Source organism: Panthera onca, chromosome B3 (genome assembly GCF_046562875.1).
Source record: "Panthera onca isolate mPanOnc1 chromosome B3, mPanOnc1 haplotype 2, whole genome shotgun sequence".
Taxonomy (NCBI): domain Eukaryota; kingdom Metazoa; phylum Chordata; class Mammalia; order Carnivora; family Felidae; genus Panthera; species Panthera onca.
In genome coordinates, this window is record NC_138344.1 from 111776684 (window position 1) to 111800368 (window position 23685).

Consider the following 23685-nt stretch of genomic DNA (forward strand, 5'->3'; position numbering starts at 1 on the left):
TAGCATTGCCTTCTTAGTTTGGAGAGAATTAGAGACATGTCTCTTAACCCTAGGTGCACCATGGGAATATGTTCCATAAGGGAATGTCATCTTTCCTACGCGTTGCATGAGGGAAAAAAGTTGGCAAACACTGGTCTAAACTAGGGTTTTCAGGTCAGGTTTCTAGAGCCTGTGGTTGCATATCTGGGATAACCAAGGTCTTAAACTTGAGGGTGACCGTATAACTGAAATAAATTGTGTTGGGCCTCACTTGGCTCATTCTCAACTTGTTCTCTTATTAGGAGACACACAGTTGGGAAATCACACAGTAATTATTAGCACTATAATCTCTTCACTCTTCATTTCTTGAGTGGAGAAATATGCACCCCAGCGTAGAGAGTGCATTCTGAATGCAGAGCAAGAATCTTTTAAGTCCTTTCTTTGCCTATTGTTGCCTCTCTCAGCCTCACACCAACACAGTTGCTCCTGAAAAAATTCACTCTCAATTACCACCTTCTCCCAACCTCAAACATCCAGCCCGAGGGTCTATCTCTTATCCCCCATCTCCCTGATGGCATTAACCATTAATCTGCTTACTCAGATGTATGCTCTGGGTGCAGTTTTCCCTTCTGGACTTCAGTGCTGATTAAGACAGATACCCTTCATTATCAGAAGTATCTGCAAGTAACATGAAGGTTTTTGTTTGTTCTGTTTTTTATTTTGTTATTATTTTTTCTAAGTATAGACGTTTCAATATTTTCTTTTTCTCCATACTTTCTATTAAGTTAGCATGTATTGATTTTATAAGAAAAAAGTCTTTAATTTTAAAAGTTTCTACACGCGTATTAGAGAAACTTTCGAAAATCCAGAAAATAAAGGACAAACAATCACTGAGAACACCTTGGTTTTAGTGCATCTTCTTCAGTCTTCTCTAAATGACACACAGACACAAACACATACTATACTGTTCTCTATTATTTGATTTTGTGTTTTGAGTATTTTCTCTTTTTATTAAATATCTTTCAAAATATGATCTTAATGGTTCCTTTGCATTTTTATTGTATGGACATATTATAATGTATTCACCCATTCTCCAGTTGTTAGAAATTTGGATTGTTTCCAATTTTTTTACTACTTTATAATAAATGGTCATTAATCTTTTATATATGATATTTCCTTAAAATGGATCAATAAAAATTAGAATTCCTGAGCCAAATCCTATATACATTTCCTAAAATTTTGTGAAAAATTCCAACTGTACCCCAAAATAGAGAGACTGGTATAATGAACTCACCTGTATGTATCACCACATGCTCAACATTATATCAAAATTATGCAACATCTTTATGTTTGCAGTTATTGATATGCAGGATACTGCCTAATTGTTTTCCAAAAACGTACCAGTTTTCATGCACACCAGCACTGTGAAGCCCCCACAAGTACTCCAACCAGTACTGAGTGTTTTCAATATCTAATCTCTGCTGGCTACTTTGGTCAGCTATTTCAAACCTAAGTTGTCAGAATCTGCCATTCCATTGCCCCACTGTCCATTCCAGATCCTCTGTGAATTCCTTTTATCCCACAATATAGTTTCTGTCTTTCAAGATGGTCTGCCTCTCCTCAATCCAGCAGAGGAGCTCAGGCTTCAGCTGACAGTCCTTCAGCCTCTGGAGAATGGACGTGGCAGCAGCTCCCTCTCTGCGCGAGTATTCTTGGTGTACCCGGGGCAGCACAGGCCCAGCTGATCATCCTATTACTTGTCGGGACTTACTGTGAGTAATGATTGAAGGTTGTTGGCAGCTTTTAATCTCATGCTAACAGCTTCCATATGTCAGCCTTCTTTAAGGTCTGCATCTTTGCTGAGTAGACTAAAATTTAGAATATAAATATATATATATATATATATATATATATATATATATTTAAACATGCCTTTTTATATGCATTATCAAAGCTAGGTTGGTCTATTTATAGAGAAATTGAATATCTCAGCAGCTTAGTATTTTTATTTGAGGCTAGATGTTCATAGGCAAAGAATTATTTATTATTATTATTATTATTATTGTATAAGTAATATAATGGCTCTATGGTGTACTGGAAAGATTACTAAGATGGGAATAAAGAGTCAAAATGTAGGCTTGACTCTGTTATTAACTAGTTATGTAATGCTAGGTTAGTTTTAAAATCACTCAAGATTTAATTTTGCCTTCTTAAATTTTCTAAAATCCCTTCCAGTTCTAAAACTCCACAACTTAAAAATGTCTTGATATAATCTATTACCCATTTTCTATTAAAAATGCACTTTAAAAGATGATAAATAGGGGCGCCTGGCTGGCTCAGTCAGTGGAGCAACTCTTGATCTCTGGGTCGTAAAGTCAAGCCCATGTCGACTGTAGAGACTGCTTAAAAATAAAATCTTACCAAAAATAAATAAATAAATAAATAAAAAGATGATAAATAGCTTAGTAGCTGTTATTATATTACCTGTGAGGAGTAGGGTAAGTTGCCCAGTGGTGGGCAGCTGATAAATGTTTAACAACCAGTTCTCGAGGGGAAAAAGCCCTGATAAATATCGTTGGCCTAGTTCCTTCCATAGTATAAATACTCCCACCATAGGTTATTTAAAGCTACCAACTCCAAGTCACTGAGAGTAGAATTGGGAAGAGATAGACACAATTGTCTCACAAGCCTGTGTGAGCTGGTTCTGACACACCACTAGCCCTGCATTTATGTGGTATTCCAGGTAGAATCCTTTACACTGCAAGTAACAGAAAATCTTGTTATCCATGGTTTAAACAATAGGGCACTTAATTTTTTCATGTGACAAGAAGTCTGAAGGTAAGTGGTTCAAAAGTCATTTCAGCAGCTCTACCACATCAGGGGGCTGGGTTCCTTTCTTTGTAATTCTCTTGGCCTTCCGCCTCCTTGTAAAATGCCTACAGTACCTCCGAATTTTCTGCCCTAAGAGGACAGTGTCCAAAGTAGGAAAGGAAAGGTAGAACGTAAATATACTTTTTTCTTTCTTTTTTTTTTTTTTTTTTTCCTCCTTTTATTAGAGAAGAAACATTCTGCCTGGAAACCCCAGCAGTCTTCCCCTTATGTTTCCCTAGCCAGGACTGACTCTATGTCCATTCTTAGACCTATCACTGGCAAAGAGGATCTGAATTGTCATGACTGCTTCAGACCAACTGTGATTCCAACCCTGGCCTAGACACAAGGCAGAAAGAGGAAGTAGCACTGATATAGGCAGGCAACAGTGTCTGCTACGTATGAAAGGGTTTCAAGCTGAAAAATGCTGATACTTTTAACTATCAAGTTCAATTCAATTTGGTAAATATTGAATCTGTTCAATGAGCAAGAGAAAGAACGTATCTGTCCCTCTTTCACCATGATCATATGCCCAAGAGTGGTTTTATAGAGGACTTCCTAGGTGCACCTGGGTGGCTCAGTCGGTTGAGAATCTGACTCTGGCTCAGGTCATGATCTCGCGGTTCCTGAGTTTGAGTCCTGCAAAACACTGCTTGAATTATCTGTATTTAAATGCCTCTTTAAAAATGATAATTTAAGTACAGGAAAAAAACAAACAAAAACAAAAAATCTTAGCCCAGAAAAAAAAATGGATGGATTTATCTTGAATTGAGGTTCCAAATTGGTACTCTAGAAGCCAAATGAAATCCACAGATATGTTGCTTGGTCCATGCAGCATTTAAAAGTCAAGAGATCAAGGGGCACCTGGGAGGCTCAGTTGGTTGAGCATCCTACTTCTTGATTACGGCTGAGGTCATGATCCCAGGATCATGGGATCGAGGCCTGCGTTAGGCTCTCACTGAGCATGGATCTTGCTTAGGATTCTGTCTCTTTCTCCCCCTCTGCCTCTCTCCCCTGCTCTCTCTCTTAAAAAAAATGTCAAGAGGTCACATAAAAAACAGAGATTTCTACTTTCTTTTGGGGTCAATAATTGGCAGAAATGGGTTTGAATTTTTGGCTTGAGCTGAGTGGTGGCCCCCCACCCCACTATAGACTGGGCCTCTGCTGCCCTTTCTCCCCCTCTCCCTGCCAAGGCTTATACCTGAGGTACCTTATGGCCAAAAACATACATTTTTTCCTAAATTATGGAAGGAGACTCATAATAGCCCTTGCAAAAAGTAAGAATGTTATCCTGTTTGTTTCATTTGACTCTAATCCTGAGGCTGGGCAGGTCTATAATAGGATTTTTAGAATATATGACAAATAAATGATTCTTGTATACATACATACATACATAGACTACATATTTCTATCTTCTACCCTCTACTAAACATTATTTTCAAGGACAGTCAAAAAATTTAAGGTATCTTTGGAAGAACATTGGCATCTTTATAGATACCAGCCCATAGGATCTAGACCTCCCTTAAGGTGAATTATGTGAGCCTTGGATCTCCTTATTAGACTTTTCCATTTTAAGAGATTCTACTTTTCCTATTTGCAACATACTACAATCCCCACATGGAACTGAAGCCTGGGTACTCTACCAGCCCCCCAAGTCCACCTAGTCTGTCCTAACTTCCATTTATCCAGTTGTGCACCTGAAAACCCAATATGCCTTACAAATGAGTACACCCAACATGTAACAGTAGATTCCATCAATCCATTCTCTACATCCACAAGCAATCTTCCTTTACAGATGGATGCACACACACGCATACACACATGCACACACATAAACACATACAAAGATGAATAAAACTAGAAAATGCTTTTGGTTCCAAATATTTTATCCATATATTTAACAAATACATAGAAACAGAATAATTTTGCCAATTTGTTTCCTTATTTATACTTCTCTAGAAAGGATTTGGAGGTAATTTATTAAAATCATAAAAAAGAGGTGGTTCAGTCAGTTAAGTGTCTTGACTTCGGCCTAGGTCATGATCTCACTGTTCCCTAGTCTGAGCACTGCATTGGACTCTGTGCTGACAGCTCAGAGCCTGGAGCCTGTTTTAGGTTCTGTGTCTCCCTCTCTCTCTCTCTGCCCCTCCCCCAGTCATGCTCTGTCTCTATCTCTCAAAAATAAATAAACATTAAAAAAATTAAAATCATTTAAAAAAAAGAAAAACTTATTAAAAAATCAAGACCAAGAAAATTTTAATTAGGTTAGAAGGTCATAAGCAGAGGTTAGGATCCAAATGTCCAAGGTCACAAAATTATCTGAGATTCTTAGCAAACCAAAAGAAAAGAAAAACAAAACTAGTTTACTGATATATCTCTAAGAAAAATTCATGCCAGTATTTTCCTAAAGAAGCAACACTTTCTTTAGTACCAAATTCTGAAAGAAATTTATGGTTTGTGGTCACCTGTGGGAAGTGCTGGTGACTGGGAGAGGTGGTGATGGAATGATGTCTTGGGTGATTTTCTTTACAAATGCAGGTAGCCTTCATAAAATTTTCTCAGGACATCTCAAGCAAAAGGTGAAGGTGTGACACAAAATATGACTCAGAGGAGGCAGTTCTACAGATGGCCCAGGAAAAAAAAAAAAAAAAAAAACTCAAGTAAGCAGCTTTCTGCTGATGCACTGTGATCAGAGAAGAAAGCTTGAAGTGATATTTCTCAAAGGTCAGTCCACAGACCACACATCAGAATCACCTAGGAGTGCTTATTAAAACCATATGTTTTGCAGATCTACAGAGTAGCAATCTCTGGGGGTGAGCCTGGAAATCTGCAGATTTCACAAGTTTCCCGGGGGATTCTTAAATACATCAGAGCCTAGAACCAACTGCAAGAGTGCTGGTCTTTAATTCTTTTTTTTTTTTGCTTGTATGTTCTAAAAGAATTTTCACACGTTTTATATCATTTCACATGTTTTTAGGTTGGATTCTAAAATTTATTATTTTAAGTTAAATAGCTACAAAAAACATTTCTGGTGTATTGACATACTGACATTTTCAAATAAATCTTTTATATCACTTTAAAATGTATGCAATTAATCTTAAAAACCCATATCCAATAACATCTAAAAGTGTGAATAAGCCCTTCTTTAGCAGTCAAAATTTTTATATTTTTCTCCTTTTTTTCTTTGAACTCACATTTCCATCCCATTTCCCCACAGAATTTTTTATTCAAATGCAACATATTGTATGCTTGGAAGACTTTTTTTTATCACCTTATCATACTTCTCTGCAAAATATGTATGTAACATTGAAATTTTATTTTTTATTTCCTGTGACCTTAAGGGTCTAAATGTTAACATTTCTTTAGAGTTGCATTAGTGTTATAATTATTAGCAGTACACAATTTTTGTCATAAATGTTTTTTAAGTATAAAAAGTTATTTTGGAAATGCTTGTATTAATTGATGGGTAGACTGTCCCCTCCCCCGATTTAGTTCACATATTTACAGGTGAATATTATTTTATCTATATTTTACCTATATTATTCTAGTCTAGAATAACATAGACTTCAGCATCAATTTTATTTATATTATTTACTTTATATACAATACTCACTGAGAAAACTTGTTTACACAAATAAATAGATAGGAATGAAAGGTATTTTGTTACAGCAGTGTCACTGAAATCTTTGAACTCTTTCTGAATGATAAGCCAAAACCCATATAGTAATTTATCATCAAATCTCATTTGTAATAAATTTAAGCTGACAATTTTATTAGGTCATCCTTCAATTTTGTTGAAAGCAAAGAATGGGAAACCACCTGACCTGCAAAATAATTTGTAATCCAGTCATTAACAATCTTTCCCTCTCTTTAACCCCAACACCAGCATTTTGAACTGTGGTTAGTTTAATGCCCTAGAAGTTTTTAAACCCATCCCCTGAGCAAATCTCTAAAGTAAGGTAAACAAGTCGCTGAAGTAAGACTTCAGATGGTTGAAAGGTATTTCGTTTTAACAAAGGGGAAAAATGTGATTAAGAAAAGGAAGATGGGGAAAGTGGCCAAGGGGCATTTGCAGGCAAATCCATTTTAGTGAAGAGTGCTTGTGGAAATTGAGGATCCAGCAAAAGACTCACTGAAAACCAACCTCATTTCCACCTTTCCTGAAATGCTTTTGTGAAAGTTCACCTGCCTCAGTGTGAAGACCATTGTACTAAGTATCTGGACACACTGAGAAAATGCATTACTTTCAAAAAGACCTCAACTGTAACACAGGGAATTCAAGACTCCTGAAATGTAACTCAATCCTCAAAACTACCCGGATTCACTCCAAATGTAGATGCTACCTAGCTTGGGACAGCTATAAAGAGGTAAAACAGAAAACAAAGTGGTCCTAACAAACAGCACAAGGAGAGGTGGGTGATCTTTAAGAACCTAATGTCTATGATTTTTCCAGCACTTCTCTACTTATTGGAAATCTTATAATGTCTTCAAGGTTGAACTGGCTCTGGGTCAGAAAGGACCAGAAGGTCTTCATGTTTCCTCCCTCAGGAATTTTGTGGCCACAACCAAAACTGAGGGAGGGGAGAATAGAAAAACTTCTTTGTCTCGTGCACACTCTTACTTTTTTTCCCCCTTAATATGAAAATAATTGCCTCTATTCTTGGAAACCTGGCTTAATTAGACTAATCTGATTCTTTACTGGTAAAACTAACACTAAAATGTTACTGCTCTGAGTTCTCTAATTATAGAGCATTCACGCTTTTTCTTAACAGATACTAAAATCAAATGCTATAATGTTGGATGAGGTCATTGTAAATAGCTTGTTATAAGGCCTATTTTGAGGTACCATATGAATTTCAGTGGATATTATGCAGTGACAAAGAAACACAATGTTTACTGCAGAAAAAAAATATGATTTGCTACTATAATTTATCTAAACATTGGTGAGGTCCTACAAGTTATTTCATAAGAAGTATGTTCGCTGACCATAACCTCCTGTTCCTCTACCTTAGACCCCTTAAACTCAACGGCTTCCTGGTTTCTCCTCTTAACCACCCGCTCTTCAGTTTCTTCCCTGCACAGTCTGAATACCATGATCAACTCTCTCTTTTATGGATACTCTTACCAGACTGCTCAGCCCCCTTACTCCTTGAACTTCTGCTTATATATTCTGCCAAATCGCAGCTCAGAGTCAACCAACCATCTGTTCTTCCTACTATTGCTTCTATCTTGCCAAGTACTGCTGGAGAAATTGTATAACTGCTGATTCATGCCATGACAATCTGCAACTCCCAAACTCACCTTGACCTTTAGCACTACTTGGCGATCCTTTCACTCTTGCCTGGTTGGCTTCCTTTTCCATGGTGCAGGTGCTATTCCAAACCTCAAGTCATTGCTCTTCCCAAGTTTCCTACCATGCTTCCTCAATCAACAGATGATTTAACTTTCTACTGCAGGAAAAATCAGTGTTCAACTTCCCTCCTTTCAATTTCTAATGGTCATCTATAGCTTCACCCTCCCTACCTCTGTCCCAGAGTTAATGTAGTCTATCAATTATCCATTCAATACTAGTTTTTGATTTTAAGCTCTTTTAATGTATACATTATTACAAGACAAATATTCTTCTTGAAGTCAGATTACAAGTTGGAGAAATGGACATCGGAATGTTAGGGAATAAAATGTGCTGATTGGCCACTGAAAAGAACATATTCTGATGTCAGAATAGCAAATGTTCTTCCCTGTTCAATCATTTGCAAGCAAGGACACAAAGGAAGGTGAGTTGGATGCTGCCTGTCCATTAACTGTTTTAAAATTCTAACATTATTCTGCCAACCAAACATTAAGACATGAAATTTAAAGAGGCTCTGCTTTAGTATCAATGCCATTATTGTTCTCTACTATTTGATACCACCTACATCTACAGTCTAAAAAAACTATTAGTAATTAGTCCACTTAGTTCCTTCTTTTAGCTAGTTTGTTCACCCTCATTAAATCCAAACTTTTCGTGGGAATTCTTAAGACAACCAGTGTGAATTACATTGTGCTTCATCTGATATGACTGTTCTAATTTAATGTCATATTATACTAGCTATCATATAAAATGTACAAGTGGCACATATTTGCTTTAGAAAATGTATTTGTAGAGACTGCCTAAGAAGGTTTGCTGTAGAAGATCCTGATAGGAAATATTTATCAGATCCAACCAGGGGCAGATCCAGGTTTTTTGGGACCCTGAAGTATACATAATTTGGAGATTTCCCTCTTTCTAAAAAAAGAATACAAAATTATGGATATAAAATGAGGTATGGAGCCTTTGAGAGAAGTTTGTAAAGATAAAGGGCTCTGAAGTTTAAGTTTCATCAGCCTCATATAAATCAGCCTTTTTTGTACTTTGTATTGCTTAGGGCATTAAACAATCCCCAAACCCATAACAACCAAAAACACATGAAAAAGTAAACACCTGACATGAGCCAGGAACTTCATATAATATTATATTTAATTCTCACTCAAACCTTTTGCCATTCTCATTTTTACAAAAATGGGACCCGAGGCTCAGAGAATTTGGTAACTTGCTCACAGTCAGCTCACTTCTCACAGTGAAGCCAAGATTCAAACCAAGATCGACGAACTGAATCTTGTGTTATTTCCACTACAATATTCTGCCTTTAAGGTTTCCCAAAACACAAAGAGGTTAAGTTACTCTGGAGGATGCCCATAGAAGATGCCCAGAAATGCTCAGTCAATACTTGAAATTGACATGACTTAATTCATATTTGAGAACATCACTAAAAATATTGCCCTAAAGCTGTGTTTAAAGGGCTTGAAGAAAAAAATAAAAAATAAAAAAATAAATAAATAAAGGGCTTGAAGAAACAAATGTGTGACTCTTTGGGTTATTTTCTGCTCACTAAGTTACATAGATGAAGACAGAAAATCTTAGTCTAGGAGAAATGTGGTTCTAGCAAGGGAAGAAAAATGGAGGCCGAATCAGAATCTGGAAGTAAGTGTAAATTTGCAGTCTCTCAGGAAAAAGCCTGGCTGTGGAAGGACATACCGATAGTATGGATTTTTCACAAATTATGTCTCTTGCTATGTGTCCAGTATTATTCTCTCTTGCCCTGTAGTATATCAAGTTTTGAAGATAGGAAAATAATGATAGTTAGCTCATATATTGCTCACTATTATATCCATAGCTTATATTTGCCAGTTTGGCCTTTATTTTTCAAAAATGTCTCTTAGAGGTTTTTCTCTTCTCCTAAGACCCTCAGAAGGTAGATGCTCTGTATTTATATTTTCCTTACTCACAGAATCTGGACAGTATGTAGTAGACATTTAATGGAGGTTACTTGGCATGGAAGGTGGTGTTAGTGAGTTATTTTTGACCAGCCACTGTTTTCTAGGAATTCCATAATATAGATGTGTTCTGATTCTCTGCCCCATTCAATCAAAGACTTCAGGATAAAACTTTGGGCATTGGTTAAACCTAAGGAAAGAATTGATCAGATGTATCTAACAGTATTTTCAGTCAACAAGCTGTCTCTGATGTTGGAGTTACTTAAAAGACCTGTTGATTCTGTGGTCTTAGGGCCATTGTGACTCAAGCTGCAGCTAAAACCAGTCCAATGCAACAGACGTTTCAAGAACAGCAGCAGAAAAATGATGACCTAACTGAATGGAACAAGAAGGCACGTATTTTCAAGAAGACATCTCTATTCTTAGAGTAGAAATTTCCCTTCAAGATGACAAGTGGTTCAAACCCTTCAGGATCTTACTTGCCCTCAAAAGTAAGGTGAGCCTTGAACAGATGCCAAGTGGTAACTATCCAGAAGGGAAAGGAGAGTCTCTATTATTAACCTAGGCTAAAGACAGATATTATTCTTCCCACAGATGTTCCAAAATAGATGACAACTACTTGAAGGAATTGAATGAGGACTTAAAGCTAAGGAAGCAGGAACTGCTAGAGATCCTAAAACCTCTTGAAGATAAGAACAATCTCTTATTTCAGAAGTTGATGTCTAACTTGGAAGAAAAACAGAGAAGGTAAGGGCTCCCTACTCAGGATTTCCTAGAGGGGAAAAAGCTGGAGAACTTTAATCCGTAGGATTAACAATGATTATTTACATTTTTAAAAAGGTTTAGACATTTAGCTATAATAGATAAAGAATTTGTAACCACAAATCAGTGGCAAGTAATCTTTTATTTACTTTTAGTAAAATTACATATGACTCAGCCCTCATCTCAAGGAGCTACAGTTATCACCCTTCTTCCCTAGGATGCCCACCCGAGAAACAGAGAAGAGCCTTTAGTATCGTCAGTCTACCATGGTTACACTGATAGCTCCTTATACATGTTTGTGGAATCACTTTAGGGTAGATGACTCTGCTCTTCCCATGCAAAGCAGGGAAACAGAAAAATTTTCTGGGCCTAGGAGTCTTCTGGAGGTCTGGCCTCTTTAATATGCCAGGCAGATAAGGTCTCAACTCTTAACTAGAGCACTCACTGTTCTTGGGACCCACCAACTTTGTTTCCTTTCCAGTCTCAAAGAATCTCACCTTAATGGATCTACCTTCATTCTCTACCCTTACAGTAAGCATCTCAGGGAGCCCCGACTTTTGGAGAGCAAAAGCCAGGCAGAAAGTTGTGATCAAGCACCAGCTGCTTACAATGCAGAAATAAACGTCTCTCAGGGCAAAAGAACACAAAGGCTTGCTTCGTTGCTTATAATTAAGGAGGAAAAAGTACCATAAACATAAGCATAAATTAATGTTTTTAAAGAATAGAGAGTCTTTGACTCACTTGGTATTGATTCAGATTTTGTTAGAAACTTCTTGATGGCTTGGATTCTCTGAGAGCTACCATAAGGATATAAGTGGTTTCCCCAACTAACTCAAATGCCTTTCACATGGAGAAACAATACCAACAGAGATGGGGTAGGACATAATTCTTGGATTTATGCTGAAGACAACAGATTCTATGAACTCCTTCTTCACAGGGGTAAAACACCCTTTCTACCCCAAAAGCCATACACCAAAATATTTTTCTGAAGGAGTAAAGAAGAGTCTCACTGGCTGTTGGAGGCCTAAGTTCTGAGCATTGTTGAACACAGAATTCATTTTAGAGCACATAGCTGAGGCCAATGTCGACTGGGAATAAAATCATCCTATAGAGAACTACTATGTCCAGAAGGAATTCTGTAATTCCTATGACTTCGGCACCCATCTCTCTCCCTTGACAGAACGCTTTCTGACTGCTTGCAGAGTATTAATACTACCCTTTAGGAAGTATTATGTTTTGTGACGTCTTTCCATTCTAGTCTACAGATCATGAGGCAGATCATGGCAGGGAAGCGGAGTGAAGAATCCTCAATCATGGAGCTCATTAAGGAAGCAGAGGAGATGAAGCAGAATCTGGTAAGAGTTTGGTGGGCATTTCAGGGAATTGCCTCCTGAACAGGGCTCAACTCAATTACTACCATCAGATGTGGAAGGAAAGACAGTTCATCTCTAGCATCTGAGGCTCCAATACTCCTATCTCCTTCATCTAGAAAGGGGTCAGATGAAATGTTGGGCAAATTCAAGACTTGGTAGCAAAAATTCTATTTCTTTTTGACTCTTAAAAACTTTTCATTTAAGGGTTAGTAATACAAGCATATTAACCCTTCACATTTCAGAAAGAATAGAAAATACCAAAGTAAAATAAAAGAAATAGTTTGCTTCAGGAGACTCATAAGAGTTTAAAAAACCAACAAGGTAAAGGATCTTAAAAATTATAAATTAGTGGTCTAAGCCCCAGAGAAACTTATGTATGATCAAAACATCTTAAGTGTTGTGTGAGGAACACGTTTCTGTTGATATCATACTATTATTACCATAATTATAGTTATTATTAAAAATCATTATTATTTTTTTATTATCATCATCATCAAACTCATCTCTCATGTTCCTGGATTTTGAGCTAGGTCTATTTATTGCCTTCCTTTATGGTTTGTTTTATACCTGTGTCCCCATCCCTTTCCCCTCATTATTTATAATTTCTTCCAATTTCACTTTAATGACTGGACAAACACGTTTCTGTTTGTTTGGTTTCCTCCCCACCCCCAACAGGAAAGGAAAAACAAGATGCTTCGGAAGGAAATGGAGATGCTATGGAACAAGGTGTGCCTCTAAGGATCTCTTGTTAGAATTGTCTTACAGACCCTAATGCAAAGAACTTCCCTCTCCTCTGTCTCCTGTGTCTCCATTTTGTCACATCCGGCTTCCATCCTTGCCTCCTTCCAATCCATCCTTCGCACAGCAGCCAGAGTGATATTTTTGAAATAATCAAATCACGTCGTTATTCTTATGGAAACCATTTATAGCTGCTCCTTATTGTGGCATAATGTGGTTGTTGCCTGCCTCTCTCTTCTCATAGAAGTCTTCCCCTTACTTTCTATGCAACCCACACGGGCCTCCTTATGGATTCTCAAACATGCCCAGACTCTTCCTATCTCAAGGCTTTTGCTTTACCCTGGCCTATAATACTATTTCTTTTGGTTGGCTCATATTCATGCTTCGGGTCTCTGCTTAAATGTCACCTCCTCAGGGAGGTCCTCCTTGTTCACTCTATCTAAAATAGGGCACCCCAGGGCGCCTGGGTGGCTCGGTCGGTTGGGGGTCCGACTTTGGCTCAGGTCATGATCTCGTGGTCCCTGGGTTCCAGCCCTGCGTCGGGCTCTGTGCTGACAGCTTGAAGCCTGGAGCCTGCTTCAGATTCTGTGTCTCCCTCTCTCTCTGGCCCTTCCTCCCTCTCTCTCTCTCTCTCTCTCAAAAATAAATAAACATTAAAAAAAAATTTTTTTAATAAATAAATAAAATAGGGCACCCCTTCCTCACTTTCTATTATATAACTCTATTCATGTCCTCCATAGCACTTTTTATAATTAAACTTATTATTTTTATTTTATTATTATTATTATTATTATTATTATTAATTATGATTATACTTGTTTCTTATCTCCCTGACCCCCTCTGGAATACAAGCTCCTCCAGTTTCTTGATTGCTTTGTTCATCTCTGAATCCTTAGCATGTAGCACAATGCTTAGAACATAGTAGACAATAAATGTAAGTTGGATGGATGAATGAATGAATAAATACCTAATTCTAATTCTCCTATGATTTTGCAACAATCACGGCATTGCCTAATATATAATAGTAGGGCCTTTTGCTGGGAAACCAGGTGGGAGTGGATGTTTCTTTGTAGTCTAAGTCGTTGGGATTTGAGTGCTTTTTCACAGACTAGAAGACTAGAAGAATAGATTGTGTCTTGTGATATAAACAGTGTGTAGTGTGATCTCTGACTGCTTTTTTCATATTAACTTTCCACAAATAATCAGGATACCATCAAGTCTTGCATCTTGACCTGAGTTCTGCTCCTACTTCTCAGAGGTAGCTACAAATCAGTTCTGTGAATTGTCAGTTTTAGTTCTTCTGTTTTTGAGTCCTTGTGATAAGAACTATGCCAGCACAATTCGTCTATGAAAACCCAGCTTCTTCAAAGCTCCCAAAAGATTTTAAAAGGGATGTCCCTGTATGTTAGCTTGTGACTGGCTTTCCCTACCCATAGTTTTAGACAGCAGAAAGTGGAGAGAGAAAAACAGTATGGTCGGGGGTTAAGAACATAAGCTTCAGGGTTCACAAGATCTGCTTCAAATTCCAGCTCTGTACTTTTGTAGCTGTGTGACCTTAAACAAATGACTTAGCCTCTTCAAATATCTTTTCCTCACTGGAAAAGGTAGAAGTAAAAATAGTCCTGTGAGGCTTAAATGAGAATGTTTGTAATGTAGTAGCATATTGTAAATAAGTAAAGACATGTGCAAGTAGCTTATAGTACTGATGGCTTATAATAAGGGTACAGTTAATAGGTTTTATTGTTATAAGTTACACTAAAGAGACCAAATAGAAGGACTTGTTCCATTCTGAACCCCATTTGGTAGTACACTTTTCTGGTCGAACCCTGACAGTTTCCTGACTGGCAGAAACCAAACAACCTTGACCTATATTGGTTTTCCACTTCCCTCACTAATTCCCACTAATTTAAAGCTTTGCCAAAACGTCTCTCTACAGACATTCGACACAGAAGAACTTGGTGATCAACAAAAAGCACCGCAGATAAAAAACAAAGCAGACTTGCAGGATGGGAAGGCAAGTGGACTACGTGTTACTTAGAATTTCGGGGTTGTTGATGCCACACTGCTGGAAACAGCCTGTTGACAATCAGGGCTAATTTGGGCAGGCAAATAGGCGGGATCTGGGCCTTGAGCATATGTGTGTTGGATTTACTGTTGGCTGAGACATTGTACTTCTTTCCCGGGACCTTCTCTTCCTTTAGCTCTCTTCTTTTATCCCAGGTTCCCAAAACCCCCTCCTCACCTAGGAAGACCAAGAATGAACTGGAGACATCATGTGCAGAGAAAGTGAAAGAGAAAAAGAAGGTAGTGTGATCTTTCTGAATGGTAGGGGCTTTTAGAGGTGATAGAATGGAGATTTTTAATAATGTATTAGTATGCTCCTGAAACTGATACAAGTTTTATAGGAGATGTGGTTCCTTTGGGATATTATATTTGAATCAGAGTGGCAATCCAAGTTTAGGGGAAATAACGTTAACGAGGGCAAAGTGGGAGAAACTATACCAACAATGTAACTCCACAATAACTATGTGATGTCAAAACAATAGCTAATTTGTTTTTGAACATTTATTTAGGGATATTATGCTTGTATCTAATCTTCTCACAACAAATTTATTCATAAAAATTGATTCTATTCATTTAGCTTTTAGCTTTTAGAGCATGGATTGTACCGATGAGGGCTACTAGAAGGACTGTGCAGTTGAAACCAATTTATTAGTGAATCTATGACAGCATACTTTGGCTATGAAGTCTTTGCAGCATTTTGAGAACGCTGGTTTCTGATCTCAATTTATTTTGTCACCCAGAAGCTCTTTCTTCCACCAGGAAAAGCCACAGAGGAAAATGGAATGGGTCAGGTATCAGGAACAAGTCAACATCCTTCAGGTACTAAGATCTTCCAAGGTTGGACATGGGATACAGTTTCACTCAAGTAATACAACGTCTTTTAGTTTCATAATAGTAATCCCTATGCCCTCCTCTGGATTACCAATTATCCTGCTAAAAGAAATGTTCCATGGCGAGATTGCTGTGGAAACCTATCTCCAGCTTCGCCTTGAATAACTTAAGATAAATACATTTTTTTTCCTTTAGTCTTGATTTTGTTCTATTTGAAATGGGGGTGGGGGGAATCACAAATACTTTCTGCCCAACTTTAAAGACTGAACATGATGGGATCGTTTTAAACTTCTGAGTAAAAAGGTTTCAAGTAACAGGTGGTTTAGAGAAGCCAATACTATATGTGTAGCTCTGAAAAATGTTCTCCTGTAGAATGGCTTTAATGGCAAAACGATGTAGTTGAGAATTGAAGCCTTGAAGAACTACCAGAAGGCCAATGACCTGAAATTATCACTGAACTTACAGCAGAATTTGGAGCCAAAGCAAGCATATTTTACTCTTCCTGGGTCTTGAGGTAGGTAAAGTATCGGTATACATGTGGAGGTTTTATTTTATTTTACATTGAAAATTCCATTCCTTGCAAAGTGATTACCACAATGCCTGGCACACAGTAAATTAAATGTTAGTAGTGACATAATAAGTTTTATAACTATCATTATTTCTCAGAAGCTCTGATAAAGTAAGGATTCCTCTGGAGAAAATGAATTTTCTTTTGTAAAGACTAAATTACATATTATGTACTTAGTATATGTAGCTGATACATAGTTGACACCTGATAAAATTAGTTTCCTCCCTACTCCCTCCATTTTCCTAGGAATTATTGTAGTTTGATCTCATGAAGGCCAAAGAGATAGCCATCTGACAATGGGTGTGAGTTTTGCCAATCCAGATTTTTCTCTGAGATTTTCAGTGTTTCCTCCCCCCTCCCAAAGAATTTATGGCATCATTAGAGAAAACAGTATATTTTACCATAAAAAAAAAAAAAAAAAAAAGAAAAAGAAAAGAATAGGGGCGGCTGGGTGGCTCAGTCAGTTAATTGTCCAACTTCAGCTCCAGTCATATCTCATGGTTTGTGAGTTCGAGCCCCGTGTTGGGCTCTGTCCTGACAGCTCAGAGCCTGGAGCCTGCTTCAGATTCTGTGTCTCCCTCTCAATCTCTCTACCCCTCCCCTGCTCGTGCTCTGTCTCTCTCTCTCAAAAGGGAATACACTTAAAAAATTTTTTTTAATAAAAATAAAAGAATAGCTTTTGAGGGACAGGAGAAAAGGTTCTTAAATTTTCAGGGATCTATGAATCTGAACTCTATTTTTTAATTTAAATTATTTTTATAATTTAAATTATATATTTTTTAATTAATTACATATAACATGTAATATATACAAAAGAATGTACGGAATATATGTAATTGTGAAACAAGATAATAAAATTACCCCCCATGAATATACCAGTCTACTTAAGAATGGGAAAATACTTAGTACAGATGCTCCTGTGTGGAATCTGAATTCTATTTTAAAAAAGACACATGCAGTGAGAAATCATGGTTAGGGGATGACAATGTTTTATTAGTATTGGTATCAGTATGTATATCTCTAATTTCTTCTCAATCTTATTCTATTAAGGGCTTGAACAGCTGATAAAATCACAGAGCACATAAGATTAAATAAATATAGGGGCGCCTGGGTGGCGCAGTCGGTTAAGCGTCCGACTTCAGCCAGGTCACGATCTCGCGGTCTGTGAGTTCGAGCCCCGCGTCAGGCTCTGGGCTGATGGCTCGGAGCCTGGAGCCTGTTTCCGATTCTGTGTCTCCCTCTCTCTCTGCCCCTCCCCCGTTCATGCTCTGTCTCTCTCTGTCCCAAAAATAATAAATAAAAAAACGTTGAAAAAAAAAATTTAAAAAAAAAAAAAAAAAAAAAGATTAAATAAATATATGAGTAAATCAAATCAAAGAGAAAATAAGTTGAAGCCAGGTAAATACATGAAAATACATGATGAAAGTATTATATATAGTTGGTAGAAGCAGGCTTCAAACTTGGTTCTGGATTTCCCAGAAAAAGAAACATGGGTTTACATTGTCCACAAAATAATAATAAACCAATTGCTCAGGAGAAATATAGATTTTACTAGAACTGAGACCAGAGAGAAATTTCTCTTCCACGGAGATGGGATACTCTACATATGTTATAGTAGCTAATGTCCTCAACAATATTTCTAAGGTGAATTCAGAATCTAAATTTCCTAGCCTGTTTCTTATCTTTGTTGGCACAATATAATAAAAAAAATTATCAATCTGAAATTTTTAAAAAGCAATGGGTCAGTTCAAGATGATTTGGTCCATGTGCACAGCACACTATTAGTCTGACTTGGCCCATAGATAAAATTTACAAAATCTAGATGGCTGGATCTACTACCCATCCTTTAACCTGTGTTCTACTTATATTTTTTCTTTTAACTATTGCTTGATAAGAATTGGAAAACAGAAAGCTTGAGATTTTCTTCTCCAATAAGAACGTAGAATACAATCAGAAGCAATATAAAGTCATCAAGGTATAAATTTAAAAGATGGAGGAGAAGAGGGTATGAGAAGGACAGATTCTTGTTTTACTTTAAAATTAGCTGAAGGTCATTTCAAAGGATCTTAGAGTAAGGAGTTTAAAATCTTTTAGCTCCAGATTCAAATCAAGTCAAGATTAGTAAATAGTGAAGGGTTCCATTTGATTCAATCACCCTATGGAAATTTTTTTTTTCCTTCCTTGCAGAACGTTGAATCTTTGAACTTTGGACTAGGGCAGCCCACAGATCATACCCTCTTTTCTCTTATCTCCTCTTTATGCTTCTGGAGAATTAAGTGATAGGGCACTAAATTTCCAGTTACTACAAATGAAAGTAGCTACAGGCATGTGTGACCCATTACTGCTCTGTCTTATTGATTGTGCATTCACTGAACACTGATTATAGGCCAGTTTCATTTTCTAACACCCACATAACACAAAATCTTTGGGTTTATTTGAGCCTAAGTGGATCTGAAATCTGAGTCCTAGATTTTGTTTATGTTGACTTCTTTGTTTGATTATTGAAAAAAGAACAAAAGAAGCATTAGTTTTCTTCGTAGAGGGATTTTTAAAGTAATTATGTTAAGATAACATTATCAACAGTGATATGATACGGTTTAGTCATGCTCAGTGTTTCCCAACTTCCCTTAGTCTATTTTTTATTCAGTATGTTCTGTTTAGATTGACTTCCTTAATTTCCTAATGCATTCCTGGAAAATAAAGTTAATATTACTGTTTTATTATTTTTTTAAGTTTATTTATTTAAGAGAGTGCATGCATGCATAGAGTGGAGGAGGCAGGGAAGGGAGAGGGGAAAGGGGAGTGACAGAGAAAGAATCCCAAGCAGACTCTTCGCTGCCAGCACAGAACCTGGCCCTACACCGAAACTACAAGCCACAAGTTTATGACCTGAGCTGTAAATCAAGAGTCCGAGGCTCAACCTACTGAACCATCTAAGCGCCCCAAAATTCCTATTTTAAGTGGAAAACCAATAATAGTTTTCCATAATAGAAAGTAAACTTAATAAGTATACTGAAAACAAGATTTTAATGTTCTAACCAGATGCTAAAGCCTGAGGTCCGTTTTATCTTTATTAGGAAGTGAGATTAGCATGGTGTAGGGAGTTTTAAAGCAAACCTGCACCAAACCGAAAATTTCTCCTTGATGCAATCGAGTTTGAAGAATTGAAAAGGGAGTAATTTTTTCACTGTGATTTATATAGCATTTAATGCTGTGTTCTAGAACCTCCTAAATTTATTTCAGTTGCCACTCAAAATCATCTCACCATCAAATTCTGGAAACAGTACTTTAATAGAAAAGCTCTGGTTTTACAGTCAGATATATGAGCCACAGGCCTTATTCTGAGGCTAAACAGTTAAATAACCCAGGCAAGTCATTTAGTTTCAGTTTTTTCTTTGCCTAAGACAGTAAAAACATATTATAGAGCATATTGAAAACATGTGGTTTTGGGTAATGCTCACAATAAAACTAGTTCAGAAAAGCCAGGCTTCTGACTCCTTCTCCAAAGTTCATCTCCTAGAATGTGCAGAAAATGCCAGTGTTAAAGCATATGATATCTCATGACCCTTCCACATCTAAAAGCTATGATTTAAATCTGAATTTATCAACTTTTTAATATGTAATCGTCCCAATGAAGACTCATACTCCTAAGGGTAATTTGTTTAGTAGTAAAGGAAACTGTTCAAAATGGGTTCACAGTTTGTAATTCTGCATTTAGCCCAGTAGGTGGCACCAATCACATCCAGGCTTCTAGTCCACAAATAGTGGTAATTCAGGAAACCTGAAATATCGTCAGAGAGATTGGCCTTCTATTACTCTTAGGACAAAATGTGCTACATTTATATATCAAATGAAAAACAAAACTATTGATGTTTTCTTCCATGCTCTGCACTGAGGTGTATTACTGGCAGCCTTGATTCGACCTTAATAAACTCCATACTCTGCTGTGCAATCCTTACCTATTATTCTATGCCTTGAACTAGAGTTCCCTCCATTCCAAATACATCCACTGTCCACTTCCTCCACAATACCTATCTAATACTGTTTCTTTCCACCACAGAAAAGTCAGGTAATTGGGACACTGAATTATAAAATGAGTTGGGCAATTGTACACGGTGTTGATTTTTTGAAGTTGAAGTCCTTAATACTGTTCCTAGATACAGTTCATTTTCCTCTAGTTTCAAAAGAATTGAATTTCACAAACCTGTCTTAAAGGATGAAGTGTCATTTTGGACACACCTCCCAGCAAATCAGGGTATAGGCCCTTCTGTTCTAGGCATTTCCAAATAGAAAAAAGGTTTCTCCCACTACTCTTGGCCAAGAATCCCTCCTCCCACACAAACCGTCCTGTGTGCTGGTTGGCTGTGTTGCAGTGGTGTGATCTATTTGGTTGGCAAGATACAATCTTGTGTTAATATTAGTTTGTTATACTTTACGCAATCCATACTTGCAAACCCTCTTGAGGCCCTGGTTATATATAGCATTACCTTTGTCAATCTAATCTGTTTGGCATTCTGCCTCGCCTAGGCTTATAGAAGAGAAAAACCTTTTAGACCGAGTGAAGTCCTTATGGACATGGGTCACATGTAAAGGGATTTTCTTTCCCACCAGTGTAAAATTACAATTTGACCCAGGCTATGGAACAGTCCTTCCCCAGCCTCTGTAGAGTCAAGAGAACAGTTCGTGGTCTTTGGCAGCCATGTATCTTAGAGAGCACAGGCATGAAATAATCTTTCAATTCAGCTGAATTTTCCATCATGCCTGCTGGTAGTTTAAAGAGGAAGTTTATCTTCGGCAATAATATAACTGACGATAAGACATTTGATTCTGACAGACTTCTTTTCTCTCTTCCCCTCCACCTCCTCTCCCCACTGAACTCATACTCTTGGCATTTCCTTGAGTTCTTTTGAGAAGAGGCTGAAGGTTGGATGTGAATATTTTGCTACACTTATAAATTCAGATGAAAGCCCAGTGAGGTGGGAAATGAATACTCTTGAGACCTTATTTATTCTGTAACTCTCTCTGTTCTTAAAGCAAGTCATTCTTCCTGGCTTTAACCTTTACTTCACTTTAGTATTACTCTTCCTGATGGCTGACATATACTCCAGTAAGTGCTGCCAAATAATGTTAAGCTAAAATGCTAGAAAACAGGGTCAGAAACCCACAGTTAGCTCAAATCTGGGTCCCTGATAAATATGTTTTTAGGTTTGTTTATTTATTTTAAGAAAGAGAGAGAGCGCAAGCAAGGTAGAGGCAGAGAGAGAGGGATATAGAGAGAATTCCAAGCAGGCTCCCTGCTGTGAGTGCAGAACCTGATGTTGGGCTCGAACTCAGGAGCCATGAGATATTGACTGAGCCAACCTCAAAAGTCGGAAGGAAGCTTAACCAACTGAGCCAACCAGGCACCCCTAAATATGGGCTTTTTAAAGCTTTGAGGCAACTTGAACCTTTTGTGGATTTTGTTATTTTATTTTATTTTATTTTGTTTTGTTTTGTTTTATAGAGAGGACTCACTCAAGTGGGGGAGAGGGGCAGAGGTAGAGTGAGAGAGAGAATCTTAAGTAGGCTACATGCTCAGCATGAGCCCAACTCAGGGCTCAATCCCATGACCCTGGGATCATGACCTGAGCCAAAATCAAGGGTCAGACATTTAACTTACTGAGCCACCCAGGCAACCCAACTCGAACTTTGAATGTCAAAGTTAGGTTTCTGTTATAGTAGTACCACATAGTAGTTACTATAGTTACTACTACTACCTATAGTAGGTTATGAAGTTAATTTTGAATCGAAGTCATTTTTTCACTTCCTATAAAACCCCACAGAAGTCCAGGGGAGAATAAAATTCTTTCTTCCTAAAAATAAATTTTGAAGGTTGAAAAAAATAAACTGTACCTTTATTAATATTATGATTATTTCAATGAGTGACAATAGCTTCCAAACTTTGTAATATCACACACTTAGGAAACTCAGCAGGATTATTAGGATAGGGTTGTCATATTTAGCAAATAGAGGATGTTCAGTTAAGTTTGAATAGCAGATAAATAATTAATGTTTTAGTATAAGCATGTTCCAAATATTTCATGGAACATGCATATACTAAAAATTATTTAGTGTTTATTGAAATCCAAACTTAACTGGGTATCCTGGCAACCCTAACCTAGGACAGACTCACTACAGAGCCTACTTAAACGCCCCACAATTCTTCCCCCCCCCCCTTTTATTGGCTCTCTTCTTCTTCATCTCAGCCTATGCCTGTCATTCTGTCTGCCTCCTTTTTTTGTCCCCTCGCCCACCTTTATCTTTTTTGTTCTCTACTGTCCACAGTTGGCCATTTTTATGGAATATGTATCTGGGTTATCTGAAATATATATATATATAATTTATCATCCCATTTCTTCATGTAAAAGTTATATTAAACATATGCTTTGTAGGCTCTCAAAATTATTTCTACTTGCATATAATCCTCAAATGATTTTCTTCCCTCCGTGGGACATGGGCCCTCAGCAGGGAAGGGTTTGCCACTTGAACTCTAAAAATACTGTTTGAAGTTATTTTCTAACACAGTTACAAAATCCACATTAATGCTAATGCCAGAGTCATTCTACAGTGATGCAATGATATGTGATGTGTGATGAATGTTAGTAGCCTTACAACTCAAAATAAAACCAGGTTTTGTTTTGTTGGGTTTTTTTCCTCAAAGAAAGCTCCCATTTTCCTAATGTTTCCCACCAGGTACTGTGAACACTACAACTACCAGCAGATTAACTACCAGCAAAAACGAATCTAATGTGGTAAGAACTACTTTCATTTTCAAAATTATTTTAAAGGCTTGCATAGTGTAGATTTTTAGAATTTATTTGTTGAAGTACATTCTAATTTAATATTTTTAGGAGATTTGTAAAGTGGGTGCCAGGGCACTTGATGTTTTAACTGTTTTTTGGGTTCCCCTCACCCCGCCCTTCTATGTTGTAGAGAATTCTGGGATCAAAAACCTACACAGAACAACAAAGAGCTAAAGGAAGTCAGTTTGATGATGTAGGAGGGAGGATCTTTTTTCTGAGGTCACTGCCAGACGAAGCTCTGAAGGATTAGAAGGCTTTCACTCCGTTTGCTTTGGACAGATTTAAAGACGAGGCACAGCCATTTGTGTTAATTAAAATCTCTCAAACCTTTGTTTTAGTGCAGTTTATTCTGTCCCCACTAAATTGG

At 37.3% G+C, this 23685-nt stretch overlaps 2 protein-coding genes across 9 annotated transcripts in view; one reads left to right on the top strand and one right to left on the bottom strand.

The window, feature by feature from the left end:
- LOC144616524 (uncharacterized) overlaps positions 1–8466 on the bottom strand; it is a 31593-nt gene extending 23127 nt beyond the window's left edge. The window contains exons 1-2 of the transcript XR_013555886.1: positions 8149–8466; positions 5313–5466 (exon numbers count right to left, since the gene is read on the bottom strand). The gene's annotated coding sequence lies outside the window, so the exon portion shown is untranslated. The remainder of the gene's footprint in view (positions 1–5312; positions 5467–8148) is intronic.
- Positions 8467–8557: 91 nt separating this feature from the next.
- CCDC196 (coiled-coil domain containing 196) lies at positions 8558–23648 on the top strand. Of its 8 annotated transcripts, none has more exons than XR_009606360.3 (11): positions 8558–8621; positions 10433–10636; positions 10735–10887; positions 12161–12257; positions 12951–13001; positions 14926–15027; positions 15234–15317; positions 15818–15896; positions 16281–16422; positions 23209–23267; positions 23449–23479. XR_009606360.3 is itself a non-coding variant. In XM_060620067.3 (10 exons), exons 2-10 carry the CDS (start codon positions 10587–10589, stop codon positions 23566–23568), a joined length of 795 nt encoding a protein of 264 aa, XP_060476050.2. In that variant the 5' UTR covers positions 8558–8621; positions 10433–10586; the 3' UTR covers positions 23569–23648. The 8 variants fall into 8 exon arrangements, 5 of the variants coding, with proteins under 5 accessions (XP_060476050.2, XP_060476051.2, XP_060476053.2 ...); XR_009606361.3 differs by having other exon boundaries at positions 15837–15896; XR_009606362.3 differs by lacking the exon at positions 16281–16422 and having other exon boundaries at positions 15837–15896; positions 23449–23489.
- Positions 23649–23685: the final 37 nt, after the last annotated feature.

Coding starts and splice junctions, on each gene's coding strand:
- CCDC196 (XM_060620067.3), top strand. CDS start 10,587: ATGACAAGTGGTTCAAACCCTTCAGGATCTTACTTGCCCTCAAAAGTA. Junction 15,318..15,817: donor AAGTGAAAGAGAAAAAGAAG/GTAGTGTGATCT, acceptor TTTGTCACCCAG/AAGCTCTTTCTTCCACCAGG. Junction 23,268..23,448: donor GCAAAAACGAATCTAATGTG/GTAAGAACTACT, acceptor TCTATGTTGTAG/AGAATTCTGGGATCAAAAAC.